General features: G+C 48.7%; 1 protein-coding gene across 1 annotated transcript in view; it reads right to left on the bottom strand.

The window, feature by feature from the left end:
• The window catches only part of Ndufa9 (NADH:ubiquinone oxidoreductase subunit A9), a 34,651-nt gene extending 19,178 nt beyond the window's left edge, over positions 1–15,473 (bottom strand). The window contains exons 1-4 of the mRNA XM_045139674.1: positions 15,389–15,473; positions 8,816–8,980; positions 8,142–8,239; positions 2,301–2,392 (exon numbers count right to left, since the gene is read on the bottom strand). Coding sequence (XP_044995609.1) covers positions 2,301–2,392; positions 8,142–8,239; positions 8,816–8,980; positions 15,389–15,437 — 404 coding nt within the window. The 5' untranslated portion in view covers positions 15,438–15,473. The remainder of the gene's footprint in view (positions 1–2,300; positions 2,393–8,141; positions 8,240–8,815; positions 8,981–15,388) is intronic.
• Between the last annotated feature and the right edge of the window lie 682 nt (positions 15,474–16,155).

Here is a 16,155-nt window from a genome sequence, read left to right as displayed (position 1 = left end):
TGCCCCCCCTCACCTGTGGTTCCTAACCTGGAACACCCCAAGTTGCATGCATACCTGACAGGCAACTCGAGGGTCAGGTAACAGAGAGGGAGGTTTGTTAGGGAAAGGGAAGGGGAAGGTGGAGGAAATACATACAAAATTAAGTCCAGAAGGACCCTGGCGAGGGTGGGATGAAGCCTAACCCTAAAACATTTGGCTCGAGCTTGTAACTCCCAGCGCCAGAAGCCAGTTCCAATTCACACGGAGCTGATGATCAGAGGAACTACGAGGCCCCCAAAACCAGAGAGGCTCTGTCAAAGCACTTGATTACCTGCCTGAGGTAAAAACTAAGACCCTACTGCTAAAGACACCACATGCTGTTGACATACAACATCAAAAGATCTGGATGGAACCTGGAAGAAAGCCAGTTCCCCGATGGTCAGCCCACTGAGTGTGCAACAAGATGGGTACACCTGTGCAACGGCGGCACCCAGCCTCGGTGGGTGACCAGCTCTGATTAGCTAAGAGACCCCTCAGCGGGAAGGAACCCTTTGATGGAGCTGGGAACCAAGTCAGGACCCTGTGGAGACCAAAATCAGGGATGCCAACAAGAAGCTCCCACGAACCTTCAGCCAGAACATTGGCCACACCCAGCAAGGTCTCTCTTCATTAGTAACGCCTGTTCCACGGAACCTATGCTGGCCTCTTTCCTCTGGAGAGTCTATTTTCCTTTTCCAGAAGGAGCTAGAATGGGGAGATAAACCACCCTTCGTACATCAGCCAGGGCCCAAGTGAGACCACAGAGGAGCTGGCGAGATGAACCTGACCATCTGCACCAGGGTCGTGGAGACAGACACTGAGGAGACCCAAAGCCCACCGAAGCAGAAATCCAGACCCTGCTGAGAGCCCAACTCTTAACACAGACTAAAACCCGCCCTCCACAGCTCAGGGAAGCTTGTGGGAGAGGAGATGGAAAGCCTGTGAGAACCACAGAGTGGAAGGGAATGTCCAGAGGCATGGCTCCCCCCCCAATGACTAACTGATGCTCTCACATCTTATAACCCACAAGACGAGCGGGGAGACCAGGAATCGCACTGAGGAGGGCCCTCAGGGGAATGGGGCAGGAGGAGGGAAGTGATGGCGTTAACGCGTGCTGTATACACACAACCTTCTACTTCATAATAATAATAATAATAATAATAATAATAATAATAATAAAGAGTCATGGAACAATGAGATTACAACATTACTTACTGGGTCAGGTATTCATGCCTGTAATCCCAGTATTCAACAGGATTGTGAGGCTGAGGCCAGCCTGGGATACCCAGCAGATTCAAAGCCTAATTACTGAAAAGAAAAAAAAAGACGGTGTGGGGGCTAAACAGAACTTAACCTTACTCATACTATCTTCAATGAATATGCACAGCAGCAATTTAGAACACGGCTGCACGAGAAAAACCAATGTTCAGCTTGCTGAACAATAAATAAGCAAAAACCCTTCTTCCTAACAATGATTCAAGCACAGCTCCGATACCAGTCACTATCAAATTCACACCACCAACTGTGCTCACGTGACACCTAACAATGGTGACAGCTACCATACAATGCCAATGAAATCTCACCATCCCTTCCTGGCGTGCTCAGTGGAAATGTCTCTACAATTCCTAAGCATGAAGAAGGTACACAGAGGGCTGGAGAGATGGTTTAGCGGTTAAGCGCTCGCCTGTGAAGCCTCAGGACCCTGGTTCGAGGCTCGATTCCCCAGGACCCACGTTAGCCAGATGCACAAGGTGGCGCATGCATCTGGAGTTCGTTTGCAGGGGCTGGAGGCCCTGGCACGCCCATTCTCTCTCTGTCTTTATCTGCCTCTTTCTCTGTCACTTTCAAATAGATGAATAAAAATAAAACAAAAAAAAACTTTAAATTTTAAAAAGAAGGTACACAGAGGCTGGAGACATGGCTTAGTGGTTAAGGTACTTGCTTGTGAAGCTTACTTAAGGCCCCAGGTTTGATTCTCCAGTACCCAAGGTGGCGCAAGCATCTGGAGTTTATTTGTAGTGGCTGGAGGCCCTGGCATGCCTGTTTTCTATCTCTATCAATCCCCCCTTCTCTCTCAAATAAATAAATAAAATATGGTGGTTTTTTTAAAGGAATACAATAAATGTTACAGAACCCCAAGACTTATGCAAAAAGAAAGAAAGAAAGAAAGAAAGAAAGAAAGAAGGAAGGAAGGAAGGAAGGAAGGAAGGAAGGAAGGAAGGAAGGAAGGAAGGAAGGAAATAGAACAGAATGGAACAGGTCACAGGCCGACTACAACGTACCTGGTTTCCCAGTCCCTGCCGACCAGATTGATGACCACGTTGCTGCGCTCCACTGCTCTCTGGATAGACTCTTTGTCCCTCGCATTCCATTCCTATGACAGGAGGAGCCATTCAGGTAAGAGCAGAGCAGACACACCTTGGCACTTAATACGTCTATAGCACCCTGGGCACCATTCACAAGGGCCATGTGTCGTTGAGGCCCGAGCATGGGGCCGCTGCGTTCAGGCTGCGCTGATCACAGCAGACTGATGTTGACGCATCGGCTTCCGGCTGAGTCCCCGGCTCTGCTGGAGACACAACTCAAAATGCACCTTGTTGGAGCGGGGAGATGGCTCAGCAGTTAAAGGCGTTTGTCTGTGAAACCTGCTGGCCTAGGTCCAATACCCCAGTACCCACCTAAAGGCAGAGGCACAAAGTGGTGCGTGTGTCTGGAACTGGATTGCTGTGACATGAGGTCCTGGCATGCCCATAGACTCTGTGTGTGTGTGTGTGTGTCTTGCTCTCCAATAAAAAACATTATTTTAGCGGGGTGTGGTGGCGCACGCCTTTAACCCCAGCACTCGGGAGGCAGAGGTAGGAAGACTGCCATGAGTTCGAGGCCACCCTGAGACTCCATAGTGAATTCCAGGTCAGCCTGGACCAGAGTGAGACCCTACCTCGGAAAACCAAAAATTAAAAAAAAATTATTTAAAAAAATACACTTTGCTGACAAAAATCACACAATAGAACTACCAAAGAGGCTTTGTATATTTAGTATGGCATATCTTAACTTTTGTCTGTGCAACTGCTCCACAGACTTGTAAAGGGATCCAATCATGCAGTTTCCCTTCTGGACAAACAGCCTAAGAACCGGGTCATTTGGGCAGCAAGCAAGCAGGTGCGGACTGCTACAAGGGAGAGTTCGGGCTCTTAAAGGCCAGGGGTAAACCAGGGGGCTCGTGGCGTTCCTATTTCTCGTCAGTTCAATTCTTCCCTTTTAATAACCTTGGGCCTATTTCAAAACAGGAACATAAGAACAAGAGAAGTGAAGTGCCTTGAGTTGTGGCCTAGAACTAACTTCTTAGCATCACGTCAGATGTAAAGTCGGACTGAGGAATGTGTCCACAATAACTGCAGGTTAGGTAACCTCAAATAAAGCAAAAGATGCCAGGCGTAGTGGCGCACACCTTTAATCCCAGCACTCAGGAGGCAGAGGTTGGAGGATTGCCATGAGTTCAAGGCCACCCTGAGACTATGTAGTGAATTCCAGGTCAGCCTTTAATCTTAGCACTCAGGAGCCAGAGGTAGGAGGACCACTGTGAGTTAAGAGGCCACCCTGAGACTACACAGTGAATTCTAGGCTAAAGTGAGACCCTACCTCAATAAATAAATAAACAAAAAAATAAATAAAGCAAAAGAATCAAAAATTGACACCGAGGGCTGAAGAGATGGCTTAGCAGTTAAGGTGCTTGCCTGCGAAGCTTAAGGACCCAGGTTCAATTCTCTAGTGTATACATAAGCCAGATACACAAGGTGGTGTATGTGTCTGGAATTCATTTGCAGTGGCTTGAAGCCCTAGAATGCTCAAACTCTCTCTATCTGCCTCTGTCTCTCTTTCAAATAAATAAATATTAAAATGAATATATAAATAAATAAAATTGAAATTGAGCCAGTATCGTGACTTATGCATACAATCCCAACACTTAGGGGATTGAGGCAGAGGGCTTACCACGAGTTTAGAGCTAGCCTAGGCTATGTACAAGTATCAGCCCAGTTCAGGCTAAAAAAAGATTCTGACTCAAAGAACCAAAAAGGAAAGCTGGGCGTGGTGGCGCACACCTTTCATCCCAGCACTCGGGAGGCAGAGGTAGGAAGATTGCCATGAGTTTGAGGCCACCCTGAGACTCCATAGTGAATTCCAGGTCAGCCTGGGCTAGAGTGAGACCCTATCTCGAAAAACCAATAAAAAACAAAAGAGCCAAAAAGGAAATTGAGTTATGTAAGCATTTCAATGGAAGACAGTACTGTGACTCCTAGAGTCAACTACTAAATGCACGTATGTGGAACTCCGCGTTCTCGGGGAGGGGAAAGGGACACAGAGAAAGGAGCAGGTGGAGGAGGAAGGAGAGGATGAGAATGCGTGTACCCAACGCCTCTGCAGCTCAGAGAAGAGGAAAATGAGACTGCAGGAAAGGAGACGGGCGCAAGAGAAGTGGCTCTGGAGCGAGCCAGGACCGCAAACCCTGTCGGCCATGCGCTGGCAGGCACGCGGTACCTCGGCCGCACGCTGCCCATGCAACAGAAAGCTAGCTCCGCGTCAAGGCTTTATCAGAGAAGATGCTGTGGGCTGGAGAGGTGGCTTAGTGGTGAAGCGCTTGCCTGTGAAGCCTAAGGACCCCGGTTCGAGGCTCGATTACCCAGGACCCACGCAAGCCAGATGCACAAGGGGGCGCACGCGTCTGGAGTTCCTTTGCAGTGGCTGGAGGCCCTGGTGCACCTGTTCTCTTTCTGTCTTCCTCTTTCTCTCTGTCTGTCGCTCTCAAATAAATACATAAAAAAAATTTTTTTTTAAAAGAAAAGGTGCTGGGATACAGAGGAAGAGTCCAACCAAGATAGCTCAAGAGGAAGATTATGGGGCAATCGCAGGAGAAAAATAAAGAAGCAGCCCCATCCTCAGGGACAAGGCTCTGAGAGGCCGCGGAGCTAAGTGGCCATCTAGACAGGGGCTCAAGTGAGAAAGCCGCATCCCACAGGCAAGGTGGCCCAGCTTTCTCAGAAGTCAGCTGAGACACAAACAACAAACACAGAAGACTGAGCTTCCTGTGAGGGTCATAAGGTGTGTGGGGAGACAAAACACAGTGGGGGAGACAAGAAAGCAAAAAGGGGGAGCTCTTTGGGAAGAGGACGAGCAGCACTGTGGAGGTGGGGAAGGTAGCTAGGGGGTGAGTTATGAGCAAGAACAGGGATAGATCTGGATGAAAATGTCATATCAAAACCCATTATTTTGCACTGTAATTAAAAATTAATTTTAAAAAACATTAAAAAAAAAAAGACCTGGCCAGTCAGTGTTGCAGGAAGAAGAGAATGCTGTCCTGCAGCGCAGCGCCAGTGCCCGCGGCCTCCACCCGTCCTGCGGGTACCTGCATTCGACAGAAAGTGCGAGAGCGAATGGTGCACTTCCCTTTGAAGAACAAGAGAGCCGTTCATCTCCCGTGCCGATGCTAACAAAAAGGCATCTGATGATGAAATTTGGAAAACATGTTTTTTAAAAAGAATTTTCCGGTGCAAATATTATTATTTAGCTTATGAGTTCTTGGTAAGGAAAAAATTTTAAATGCCATCAAAGTCAGTCAAAAGTATGGATGGAAAGCCGGGCGTGGCGGAGCACGCCTTTAATCCCAACACTCGCGGGAGGCAGAGGTAGGAGGATCGCCGTGAGTCGAGGCCACCCTGAGACTACACAGCGAGTTCTAGGTCAGCCTGAGCTAGAGTGACACCCTACCTCAGAAAACCAAAACTCAGGAGCCATGAGAAAGTGCTGGCACTGCAGTGAGGACCGATAACCCAGCTCTGGGGTGCAGAGGCAGGAGGCCTGCAGCTCGGGGCCAGCCCGTCCAGCTCCAGGCCAATGAGAGACCCTGTCTCAAAAAGAGGCGGATAGTATTCCTGTGAACCACACCACGGTTACACCTGGCCTCCAAACACACGGGCTCCCCAACACATACCCACGTGAAGGCATGCGCCCCCCTCCACACACACACAAAGAAAGAGGCAAAATCAGGCTGGGCATGGTGGTACACACCTGAAATCCCAGTATTGGTGGAGCTGAGGTAGGAGGATCGGAGTTTAAGGCTTGTCTTGGCTATACAGGAAGTTCAAAGCAGCCGGGGCTACCATGAGCCCTGTGGTGGTTTGATTCAGGTGTCCCCCATAAACTTAGGTGTTCTGAATGCTAGGTTCCCAGCTGATGGATATTTGGGAATTAATGCCTCCTGGAGGGAGTGTATTGTTGGGGGCGGGCTTATGGGCTTTATAGCCAGTTTCCCCATGCCAGTGTTTGGCACACTCTCCTGTTGCTATGGTCCACCTTATATTGGCCAGGGGGTGATGTCCACCCTCTGCTCATGCCATCATTTTCCCCTGCCATCATGGAGCTTCCCTTCGAGCCTGTAAGCCAAAATAAATCTCTTTTTCCCAGAAGCGGCTCTTGGTTGGGTGATTTCTAACAGCAATACAAACCAGACTGCAACAAGCCCTTTTCTCAACAACAACGAAGGACCAGAGTTTGAATTCCGAGCACCCATGTGAATGCTGGGTGAGGGTAGAGCCCTCCAGTGTTTTAGCATTCAGAAGCCACAGAGAAGGAACGCTAGACTGGCTGAACTCGTGAGCTATAGCCTCAAAGCGACTGAGGATGACATCTGATGTCAACCTCTGGCTTCCACATGTGTGCATGCACACACACATCTGCACACATATAGATGTGAATATGCACATGCATGCACGCCATACATACATACACATGCGAAACAATTAAGGGAATTTCAGGATGCTGGAATTTCAAAAAAATCTGTATGCCTGTATTTTCAAAGATATTAAAGAAGTTAGCCAGATATTTAAAAAGGTCAAATGTAACCAAAAACAAAACAAAACAAAGTATTAGCCCCGGCATGGTGGTGTACACCTTTAATCCCAGCACTCAGGAGGCAGAGGTAGGAGATCAAAGTGAGTTCAAGGCCACCCTGAGACTCCATAGTGGATTCCAGGTCAGCCTGGGCTAGAGTGAGACCGTACCTCGAAAAACCAAAAAGAAACAAACAAGTGTAAATGGAAGAGCTCAGTTCCACGACTGGTGAGGGTGACTGTCCTGGCACAGCAGGGTGGGCAGCAGAGCCCCTGTGCACAGGCACTGCCCTGGATACGGATGTCCTCAGCTCTCCAGTGACCACACACACCCAGGCGCTGCCGCATTTCCGCCCCTCCCTGAAGGCGCGTGCTCCCTCCTGCTCCTCTGCCTGCCTGTCCTCACTGACAGCTCCGGCCAAAGAGCGAGCCCAGAGTGGAGAGAGGCGGGAGGGAGTGCTTAACAGCCAAGCTCACCACAGCCTGCTCGTGACCTCTGCCTGTAAAAGTTCTCTCCAGCACAAACACAAGCCACACCATCCTAAATTTACTGTTCTGAGTCTTGTACAAAAGAGCAAAGCGGCATTCATAATATACCTTATTCAGCCCACTATATCTAAACTATTATTTCAAAATGCAGTCATTACAAAAGTGGTATTTTTTCACAGTCTTTGAAGTCTGTACTTTTATACTTACAGCCCCACACATCACGATCATCTTCCATATGGGAAAGCCCAGGTCCCAAGCAGGGGTTAGCAAAGTATAGGCAATGGTCCACAGCCTAATTTTATACATAAAGTTGTACTGGAGTACGGACATATCTGTTCATACACATATTCTTTATGGCTGGTTCCAGGTCTTAAAGGCAGAACCCAGCAACTATGTGCCAAGCCTGAAATAATTATTTAGCCTTTTACAGAAAAAGTTTGCCAAAGGCCCAGTTTAATGTTAATGTGGTATAACAAGAAAGGCCGGAGTCTAACAAAGTAGAGGATCCCGTGGTCCGCTCTTTAGGGTCTCGCTGGAGCCCAGGCTGGCCTGGAACCCACAACCCAGGGTGGCCCGAGCCCTGGCACTCCACGTCAGCCTCCGGGCGCCGGGACGAGGGGGTCCCACCACGGCCGGCTCTAGCAGAGCATTCTGTGATTAAACTGCTGCTTTACTACACTGCCTCTTACTCCTAAAAATAACCTTAGCAACATACCCCATCGACTCCCATTACCAGGCAGAAAGTCTTACCAGAAAGATAAGCTGGCCCAGGTCACCCATGGGACGAAGGTGCATATAATCATACGTGTCACACCGATAGGGTATGATCACCTGTGACCCCATACGTCCTGAAACAAGGATGGGGTGAAACAAGTATAAACGTCAGCATAACGGTACGCATGTGTCATTCAACAGTGACACGGTAAATACTTAAATTCCACTATGACACATGAATTAAGATACACTTTGCCCTACTAAAGATGTCATGACTTTTTAAAGAAAAATGTATTTTTATTGATTTACTCGAGAGCAGAAAGAGACAATGGGCACACCAGGGCCTCCTGCTGCTGCGAATAAACCCCAGGCTCAAGCACCGCTCTGTGCATGTGGTTTACATAGGCACTGGGAACTGAACCCTGGCCAGCAAGCTTTTAAGCAAGAGCCTTTGACCACTAAGCCATCTCACCAGCCCACCGTGACAGCTTTTCAAGATTCCTTTATTCCCTATACAGGCCATCCTCGTGGCGTATATAGGAAGCACAGGAGTGCACTTAACGCCAGGGCTGAGAAAACAAACACATAAAGCTGAGACAGAAGTAACGTGTACTGCTGTTAAAGTGACGACACAGCTCACGGCCTCACACTGGCCAACCCTAGTCAAGAAGCTCTGTCTGTGCATCCTGAGCTCAAGGAAGGTCACTTACCGAGATGGTTGACGACATAGCGGCCCAGAAATCCTGTTGCTCCAAACACAGTGGCCACAATCCCGCTGACAGAGGAGCGCCCGCCTTTCCCATGAGGTATGAGCGCATAGTGCAGCTGGCGACGGGGCGGCCCGGGGAACGTTGCTGCCGCAGCAATGGTGGGACCTTAAGCAAAATCCCAACACATAGAAAAACGTTCATATAAAAGCAACCATCAGGGCTGGAGAGATGGCTTAGTGGTTAAGCGCTTGCCTGTGAAGCCTAAGGACCCCAGTTCAAGGCTCGATTCTCCAGGACCCATGTTAGCCAGATGCACAAGGGGCACATGCATCTGCAGTTCGTTTGCAGTGGCTGGAGGCTCTGGCATGCCCATTCTTTCTCTCTCTCTCTGCCTTTCTCTCTGTCACTCTCAAATAAATAAAATTAAACAAAAAAAATTTTTTTAAAGTTACCATCAGCCAGTCGTGGTGGCGCACGCCTTTAATCCCAGCACTTGAGAGGCAAAGTTAGGAGGATTGTCATGAGTTTGAGGCCACCCTGAGACTACATAGTGAATTCCAGGTCAGCCTGGGCTAGAGCGATACCCAACCGCAAAAAAAAAAAAAAAAAAAAAGAAAAGAAAAAGAACAAAAGAAAGTAACCATCAATACCAATAGCTCCTGTCGCTAGAAACTTTCAACATTATTTTGTGAAAAGCACCTTTGTGTAAATAGCAACAACAACATATGCAAATCATTACAACATAAATTCCTTAGCATGAGGAAACATCCAAAACTTAGAAAGTAAACACTACACCATATAGGGTACAAAACATTAAGTCATGCTATGCTAAGGAAGGAGTGCTGGGCAACGCGTTTGAGGAAGGTTTTAAAGAGTACTAACACAGACTCCTGGCTTCCAGAGAAACACACGCCATGTGGCAACGTGAAGGAAAGAATGGATGAGAGTGAGCAGGGAGCAGAAGACCTATGGGACACACTCTGATGAAGCTGACGGCGTGGGTTGGAGGCAGAAGTGGCAGGTAAAGAGCACTTAAGAGAGAACACACAGTTTAGGGCTGGAGGGAGGGCTTAAGGCATTTGCCTGCAAAGCCAAAGGACACAGGTTTGATTCCCCAGGACCCACGTTAGCCAGATGTACAAGAAGGCGCATGCATCTGGAGTTCATTTGAAGTGGCTGGGGGCCCTGGCGCTCCCATTCTCTCTTTCCCTCTCTCTCACCCTGCCTATTTCTGTATCTCTCAAATAAATAAATAAAATAAAATATTTAGAAAATTATGATTAAAATGAGTACTTGAGAAAATGGCTTCTGAGTTTTAGAAAGATCAATAACAAGTGATTTGTCAAACCTTCCCCTCCCTTTTTCCCCCCACGGATGCAGTTTCTAGGTACTGGAAGACACACTATTGTTCACCCCTTTCTCCAGTATAAGTGAAAGTGGTATTGGTCGCAGCCTCACACCTGCGGGTGCGGGGGCGGGGGGGGGGGGGATTCGCTGCTTCTTACAGCAGCTCTTTCTAACCTGGGCCACTCTCAGTTTGAAGACTGCCCACGTGGGGCCGGTCCTCTCCAGGTTTCCTCCTGTGTCTCCTGGAATTGCAAAGAACACGTCGGATTCTACATCTAAATACCATGCATATATCCCCACTAAGCACACCCCCGTGCAGGTGAACCTCTTGAGCACTTTTTCCCTTTTCTTTTCTTCCCTCCCCCTTCCTCTTCCCTCTCTCTCCCTCTTTATCTTTCTTCCTCCCTCTCTTTCCTCTGTCTCTCTCTTTTTTCCCCTGCTTTCTGAGGCAGGGTTTCACTTGCCCAGACTTGGCCTCCAACTCACAGCCATCCTCGTACCTCAGCCTCCCAAGAGCTGGTATTATTGGCATAAGCCACCACATCCAGCGTTTTTAAAAATGTGTGTGTTGTATACATACATGATTGTTAATGTGGGCGCTAGAGGGCAACCTTGGATGTCATTCCTCAGATATTATCCATTTTTATTTTTTCGTTCCCTAAGACAGGGTCTCTCGTTGATGTGGAGTTTGCAAAATAGGCTAGGGTGACTGACCAGTGAACCCCAGGGATCTTCCTTTCTCTGCCTCCCCAACACTGGGATTACAAGCACATGCCACCATGCTCAGCATTTTAAAATGCTTATTTATTTATTTATTTATTTGAGAGAGTGAGAAAGAGGCAGATAAACAGAGAGAGGGAGAGAGAGAGAAAGAGGGAGAGGGAGAAAGCAGGCGCTCCAGGGCCTCTAGCCACTGCAAACAAACTTCAGATGCAAGTGACACCTTGTGCATTTGGCTTTACATGGAACTTGGGGAACCGAACCTGGGTCTTTTGGCTTTGCAGGTGAGCACCTTAACCGCTGGGCCGTCCCTCCAGCCCCATGCTTAGCATTTTAATGTAGGTTCTTGGGATTGAGCACAGCTGCTCACTACAAATCATCTGCCTTCTCAGCACCTCACCTCTAGTGTTTATTCTTATTCTGCATGTGTATGTGGTATGTAGTATGCATCTAAGTGTCTGTATGTTCATATGTGTGTAAGAGCATGCGGGTGTGAGTGTCTGTGTGTGTATATACACGCATGCATGTGAAGGCCAAAGGTTGATGTCGGGTGTCTCTCAATGAACCTGGAGCCCTCCAATCCACTGAGCCCTGCGGATCTCCTGTCTCCACCTCCCCAGCTCGAGAGTCAGCACACACCACCACGCCCCACTTTTCCATGCCGGGAATCCAAATTCCGATCCTCACGCTGTGTGACACCCACTTTACCCCCTGAGCCGCCACCTCAGCCCGCCCCACTCCAGGTCTATCAACTGCTGCTCCTAGCAGAGAACTGTGCGTGCCCTTTGATGACTTCTCGTTCCTTCTCACTTACACAGTTTTAGACAAGTTTACCCAATTTTCACATAAGTTTAAAAAGTTTAAACTGGTAAAGAATTGTTGTCCCAGTCAATGGGTTTTGGGCTTAGCCGTGGTGCTATGTGCTTGAAGAAAGGTGAGAAGCAAATGGGATTAAATTAATTTAAGATAACCTAAATTTTCTGGGAACACCTTTCCAGTGGCACTCTGCCCAGAAGCCACTGTTCTTCCTCGTCAAAATTGTGAGCCAAGGAGCTGGAGAGATGGCTTAGCAGTTAAGCACTTGCCTGTGAAGCCTAAGGCCCCCGGTTCGAGGCTCAATTCCCCAGGACCCATGTTAGCCAGATGCACAAGGGGGTGCATGAGTCTGGAGTTCATCTGCAGTGGCTGGAGGCCCTGGAGTGCCCATTCTCTCTCTCTCTCTCTCTCTCTCACTATCTGCCTCTTTCTCTTTCTGTCTGTTGCTCTCAAATAAATAATTAAAAATAAACAAAAATAATTTTTTAGGTGAGAGCCAGGCCTAATGGCACAGGACCACAATCCCATTTACTTGGGAGGTGAGACCACAGAGTCACAAGTTCCAAGCTTGTTTGACTAGAGGGAATTCAAGAGCACATGGGGCAACAAAGTGACATGTTAATTCAAATAAAAGTAAAAACACGCCGGGCATGGTGGCGCACACCTTTAATCCCAGCACTTGAGAGGCAGAGGTAGGAGAATGGCTATGACCTCAATGCCAGCCTTAGACTACAGAGTGAATTCCAGGGCAGCCTGGGCTACAGCAAGACCCTACCTTTAAAAAAAAAGCAAGAAGAGCACAGTCAGCTATAGGTTCAGCACTTGCCTAGCGTGGATTCAATGCCCAGCAACAGGCACACACACAATTCAGGCCTTCCATGGGGGACACACACCTGTAGTCCCAGCTACTGGGAGGTGAGATAGGCAGATGCTTGAACCTAGGAGGCTGAGGCTAGTGTGGCTATTAATACACCACACTATCTCAAAAGCAAGACAAAACAAAAAGTTCAGAATGGGAGAAAGAGCCTAAGAATAGAGATCACACACAGTGCCAATGAAACAGAATCCTGGTAACTTAAAGAGAGCTGACCATGTGCCCAGCACGGTTCTAAGCGCTACTTTCTCTCTTGCTTTCCAGATGAGGGAAGTAAGGTTCAGAGAGGCTGGTGGTGAACCCAGAGAGCCAGCTAGAGACGGAAACATAGTTCAATAAGGTGCAAGAAACAAAAGCAGGTGTTGGAGTGTATCAAATGGAAAGCTCCTGGGAGCAAAGCAAAGCTTGCCATGACAAGTGAGGATGTGGCCCAGAATGGGAGGCTATCCCTGCTGGCTCTTCATCTGACAAGGGCTCAGAACCCCGAGTACACCAGGAAGTCAAATCTAAGTCAAAACCACATCAAGGCCGCCTCGCACCCTGCACAAAATGGCTTGAGTTGTAATTCTGTGTCTTCATTCCCATTGACTCCTCTTGCCACACCCACTCCGGAGGCCACCACACTCTGCTTGAGTCTAAGGCCTGTCACCTGGCGTGGTCAGTCCTTCCCAACAACTATCGCGGATGCACAGGGCAATCTCACTGTCTCCGGGAAGACTACACACTCTTATGCTCACCAGTATGCCTTTGCCAGCGGAAAACGCTCAACCTCGGACTTCCCAGGTTCAAACCCCCCTAAGGAGGTGGACAAGGGTGCTCCACTGGTGCCCCAATCGTCCCTTGCTAGAAGTTACACTCCACTCCCCCCCCTCAGGTTTTTGTGTTATACATAATAGTCTTGCCACACTAAAGTAAATATAACTGTTTTCTATAGTTCTATTTGGCAGTGTTTGGATTATGCCAAACCTTTGAAGAGCTTGCCCTAAACCTGACTTTACTAGGGACAATGAAACAGGGTGGTTAAGAGCATATGCCATCATGTCCTATCGCGTCAAGAAAAATGTTATAAAAGGGCTGAGCCTCAGTTGATTGAGTTCTTGGCCAGCATGCATGAAGCCCTGGATCCAATCCCATAAACCAGGTGTGACGGCACACACCTGTAATTCTAGCAATGGGACGTGGAAGCAGGGTATCAGAAGGCCAAGGTCATCCTCAACTACATGAGAGTGCAAGGCAAGAAAGAAAAGGAAGGGAGAGGGAGACTGGTCAAGAAAAAAAAAAATGATGGAAATATCTAGAACTACAATTAACAGGTAGCAAATTCTCAGTAAATGGACTTTTCACTTGTACTCTTTGTTGTCTCACGAATGCACCTGTTTGGCAAGAGGCAGAAAATCCTTTTGCAAAGACACAGTCACCAACATATCCATCATAAATAAAAAAAAAAAAAAATCATTAAAAAACCATCTCAGCAGTAGCATGCTGGAGTTCTAACTCACCGAGAAAGCAAACAGGAATGATCTGAACACCCGTGACTGTTGCCACAGGACTGAATGTAGTATTTGTAAGACCTCCGAGCACCGGAACTAACCTCAAAAACTCTGATTCAGTGGTTGGAGATGGCTTAGCGGCTAAGGGGCTTGCCTGCCAAGCCTCAGGACCCAGATTCCAATCCCCACTACCCACGTAAGAAAAGTGGTACGTGTGTCTGGAGTTTATTTGCAGTGACTAGAGGCCCTGGCACGCCCATTCTCTCTCTTCCTTTGCCTCTCCCCCCCCATAAATAAATAAGACATTTATAAAAACACCTGATTCCTTAGCTCCTCAATGAGTTCCCCAGTTCCATTCTTCATAAATCTCTATGTGATACGAACTCCAGGCATTTTTGGGGGTAAATGCCATTCTGTAATAACTAAAATACACATGTATGTGTGTGTGTGTGTGTGTGTGTGTGTGTGTGTGTGTGTGTGTACACATACATACATACATATATGTGTGTGTGTGTGCGTGTATACATATATATGTAAAACTCTGGGTGATTTAATTGAGCCGGTTTTATGGAGAAGGACGAAAGATCAAGGATGAAGTGTAACTGCATTCAGTTTGTTTTGTCTAGCAGTGAATGAAAGAACAGATGATGAAATTTGAGGGCTGAGTACAGATTCAATCAGATTAGAAGGGAGGAAAAATACCTCAGGCGGGCTAGGGAGATGGCTTAGCGGTTAAGGCGTTTGCCTGTGAAGCCAAAGGACCCAGGTTCGATGCCCCAGGACCCACGTAAACCAGATGTACAAGAGGGGTGCGTGTATGTGGAGTTCGTTTGCAGAAGCTGGGGGACCTGGTGCACCCATCCTCTCTATCTCCTCTCTCTCTCTCTCTCTGCTTGCAAATAAATAAACAAATTATTTTTTTTTTAAGTTTAAGCTGTCACCGTTCTGTAGCAGCCTTTCCACCCATCTCATTTAAATCTCCCCTCGTGACACCCTGGAGCCGAGACCATAGAAGGGTTTGCACAAGGTCACAGAGTCGCTCCGTCAAAACCCTTCTCCTCTTGATTCCTCCCCCGCCTGCAACGAATAAACGCTTCTCACACCCCCAGGCCACGGCCAGGACTCCGGTCACCCCAGTCCTTGGGATGTCCCCCACCCCCGCGCCCCCCAGCTTTCTCTCCCCTTCCCGCAGCTCACGTTCTCCGAGCTCCCTTCCCACCGGACAGGCCCGCTCCGACCCTCACTCGCCCACCCGGGTGCCTACGGCGTCGAGGGACCCGAACCGAGGACTCCAGATCCCGGCCCGCGGCTCCCGAGGACACTTACGTGACATTGGCCATGCCCGGACGACCCGGGAGTGAACGGCGGCCGCCATGATTTCCCACAATGCCCGTGGCCGCCTTCATTTCCCACAACGCCCCGCGGCCCGGCGCTCCGCCCGACTACGGCTGCTGCGCTGGGACATTCTCGTTCACGCGCGCGGAGCGGGCACGCGAAAGGGACTGGTCGCTCCTTGGCGATGGAGTCCGGGAGCTGTGGCCAGAGAGAGAGAGAGAGAGAGAGGAAGAGAGGAAAAGTCGAAGAGACGGGGAGAGAAAGGCTAATTTTTATTCATTCATTCATTTATTTATTGTTAGAATCCGAAATTTGGAATGGGTTTATAAAGTTTAATCCGGGCGCACGGCTGCAATCCCAGCCCCGGGCAGGTGGAGGTGGGAGGATCCCGCAGCTCAAGGTCCTCCTTGGGTACATACAGAGTTCGGATCCAACCTGGGCTACATCAAACCCGGTCTTTAAAAGAACGGAAAAAGAGGGCTGCAGAGATGACTTAACGATTAAGGCGCTTGCCTGTAAAGCCAAAGGACCCAGGTTTGATTCCCCCAGGACCCATGTAAGCCAGATGCACAAGGTGGTGCATGGGTCTGGAGTTCGTTTGCAGCGGCTGGAGGCCCTGGCGCGCCCACTCTCCCCTCTCTAAGCCTGAAGGCCTGGGTTCAATTTCCCAGCACCCACTTAAAGCCAGATGGACTAAGTGGTACCTGGGTTGAGTTTGTTGGCAGAGGAAGGAGGCTCTGGCATGCCCTTTCTCTCTC

Source organism: Jaculus jaculus, chromosome 23, assembly GCF_020740685.1.
Source record: "Jaculus jaculus isolate mJacJac1 chromosome 23, mJacJac1.mat.Y.cur, whole genome shotgun sequence".
Taxonomy (NCBI): Eukaryota; Metazoa; Chordata; class Mammalia; order Rodentia; family Dipodidae; genus Jaculus; species Jaculus jaculus.
This window is presented reverse-complemented; position numbering and strand designations above follow the sequence as displayed.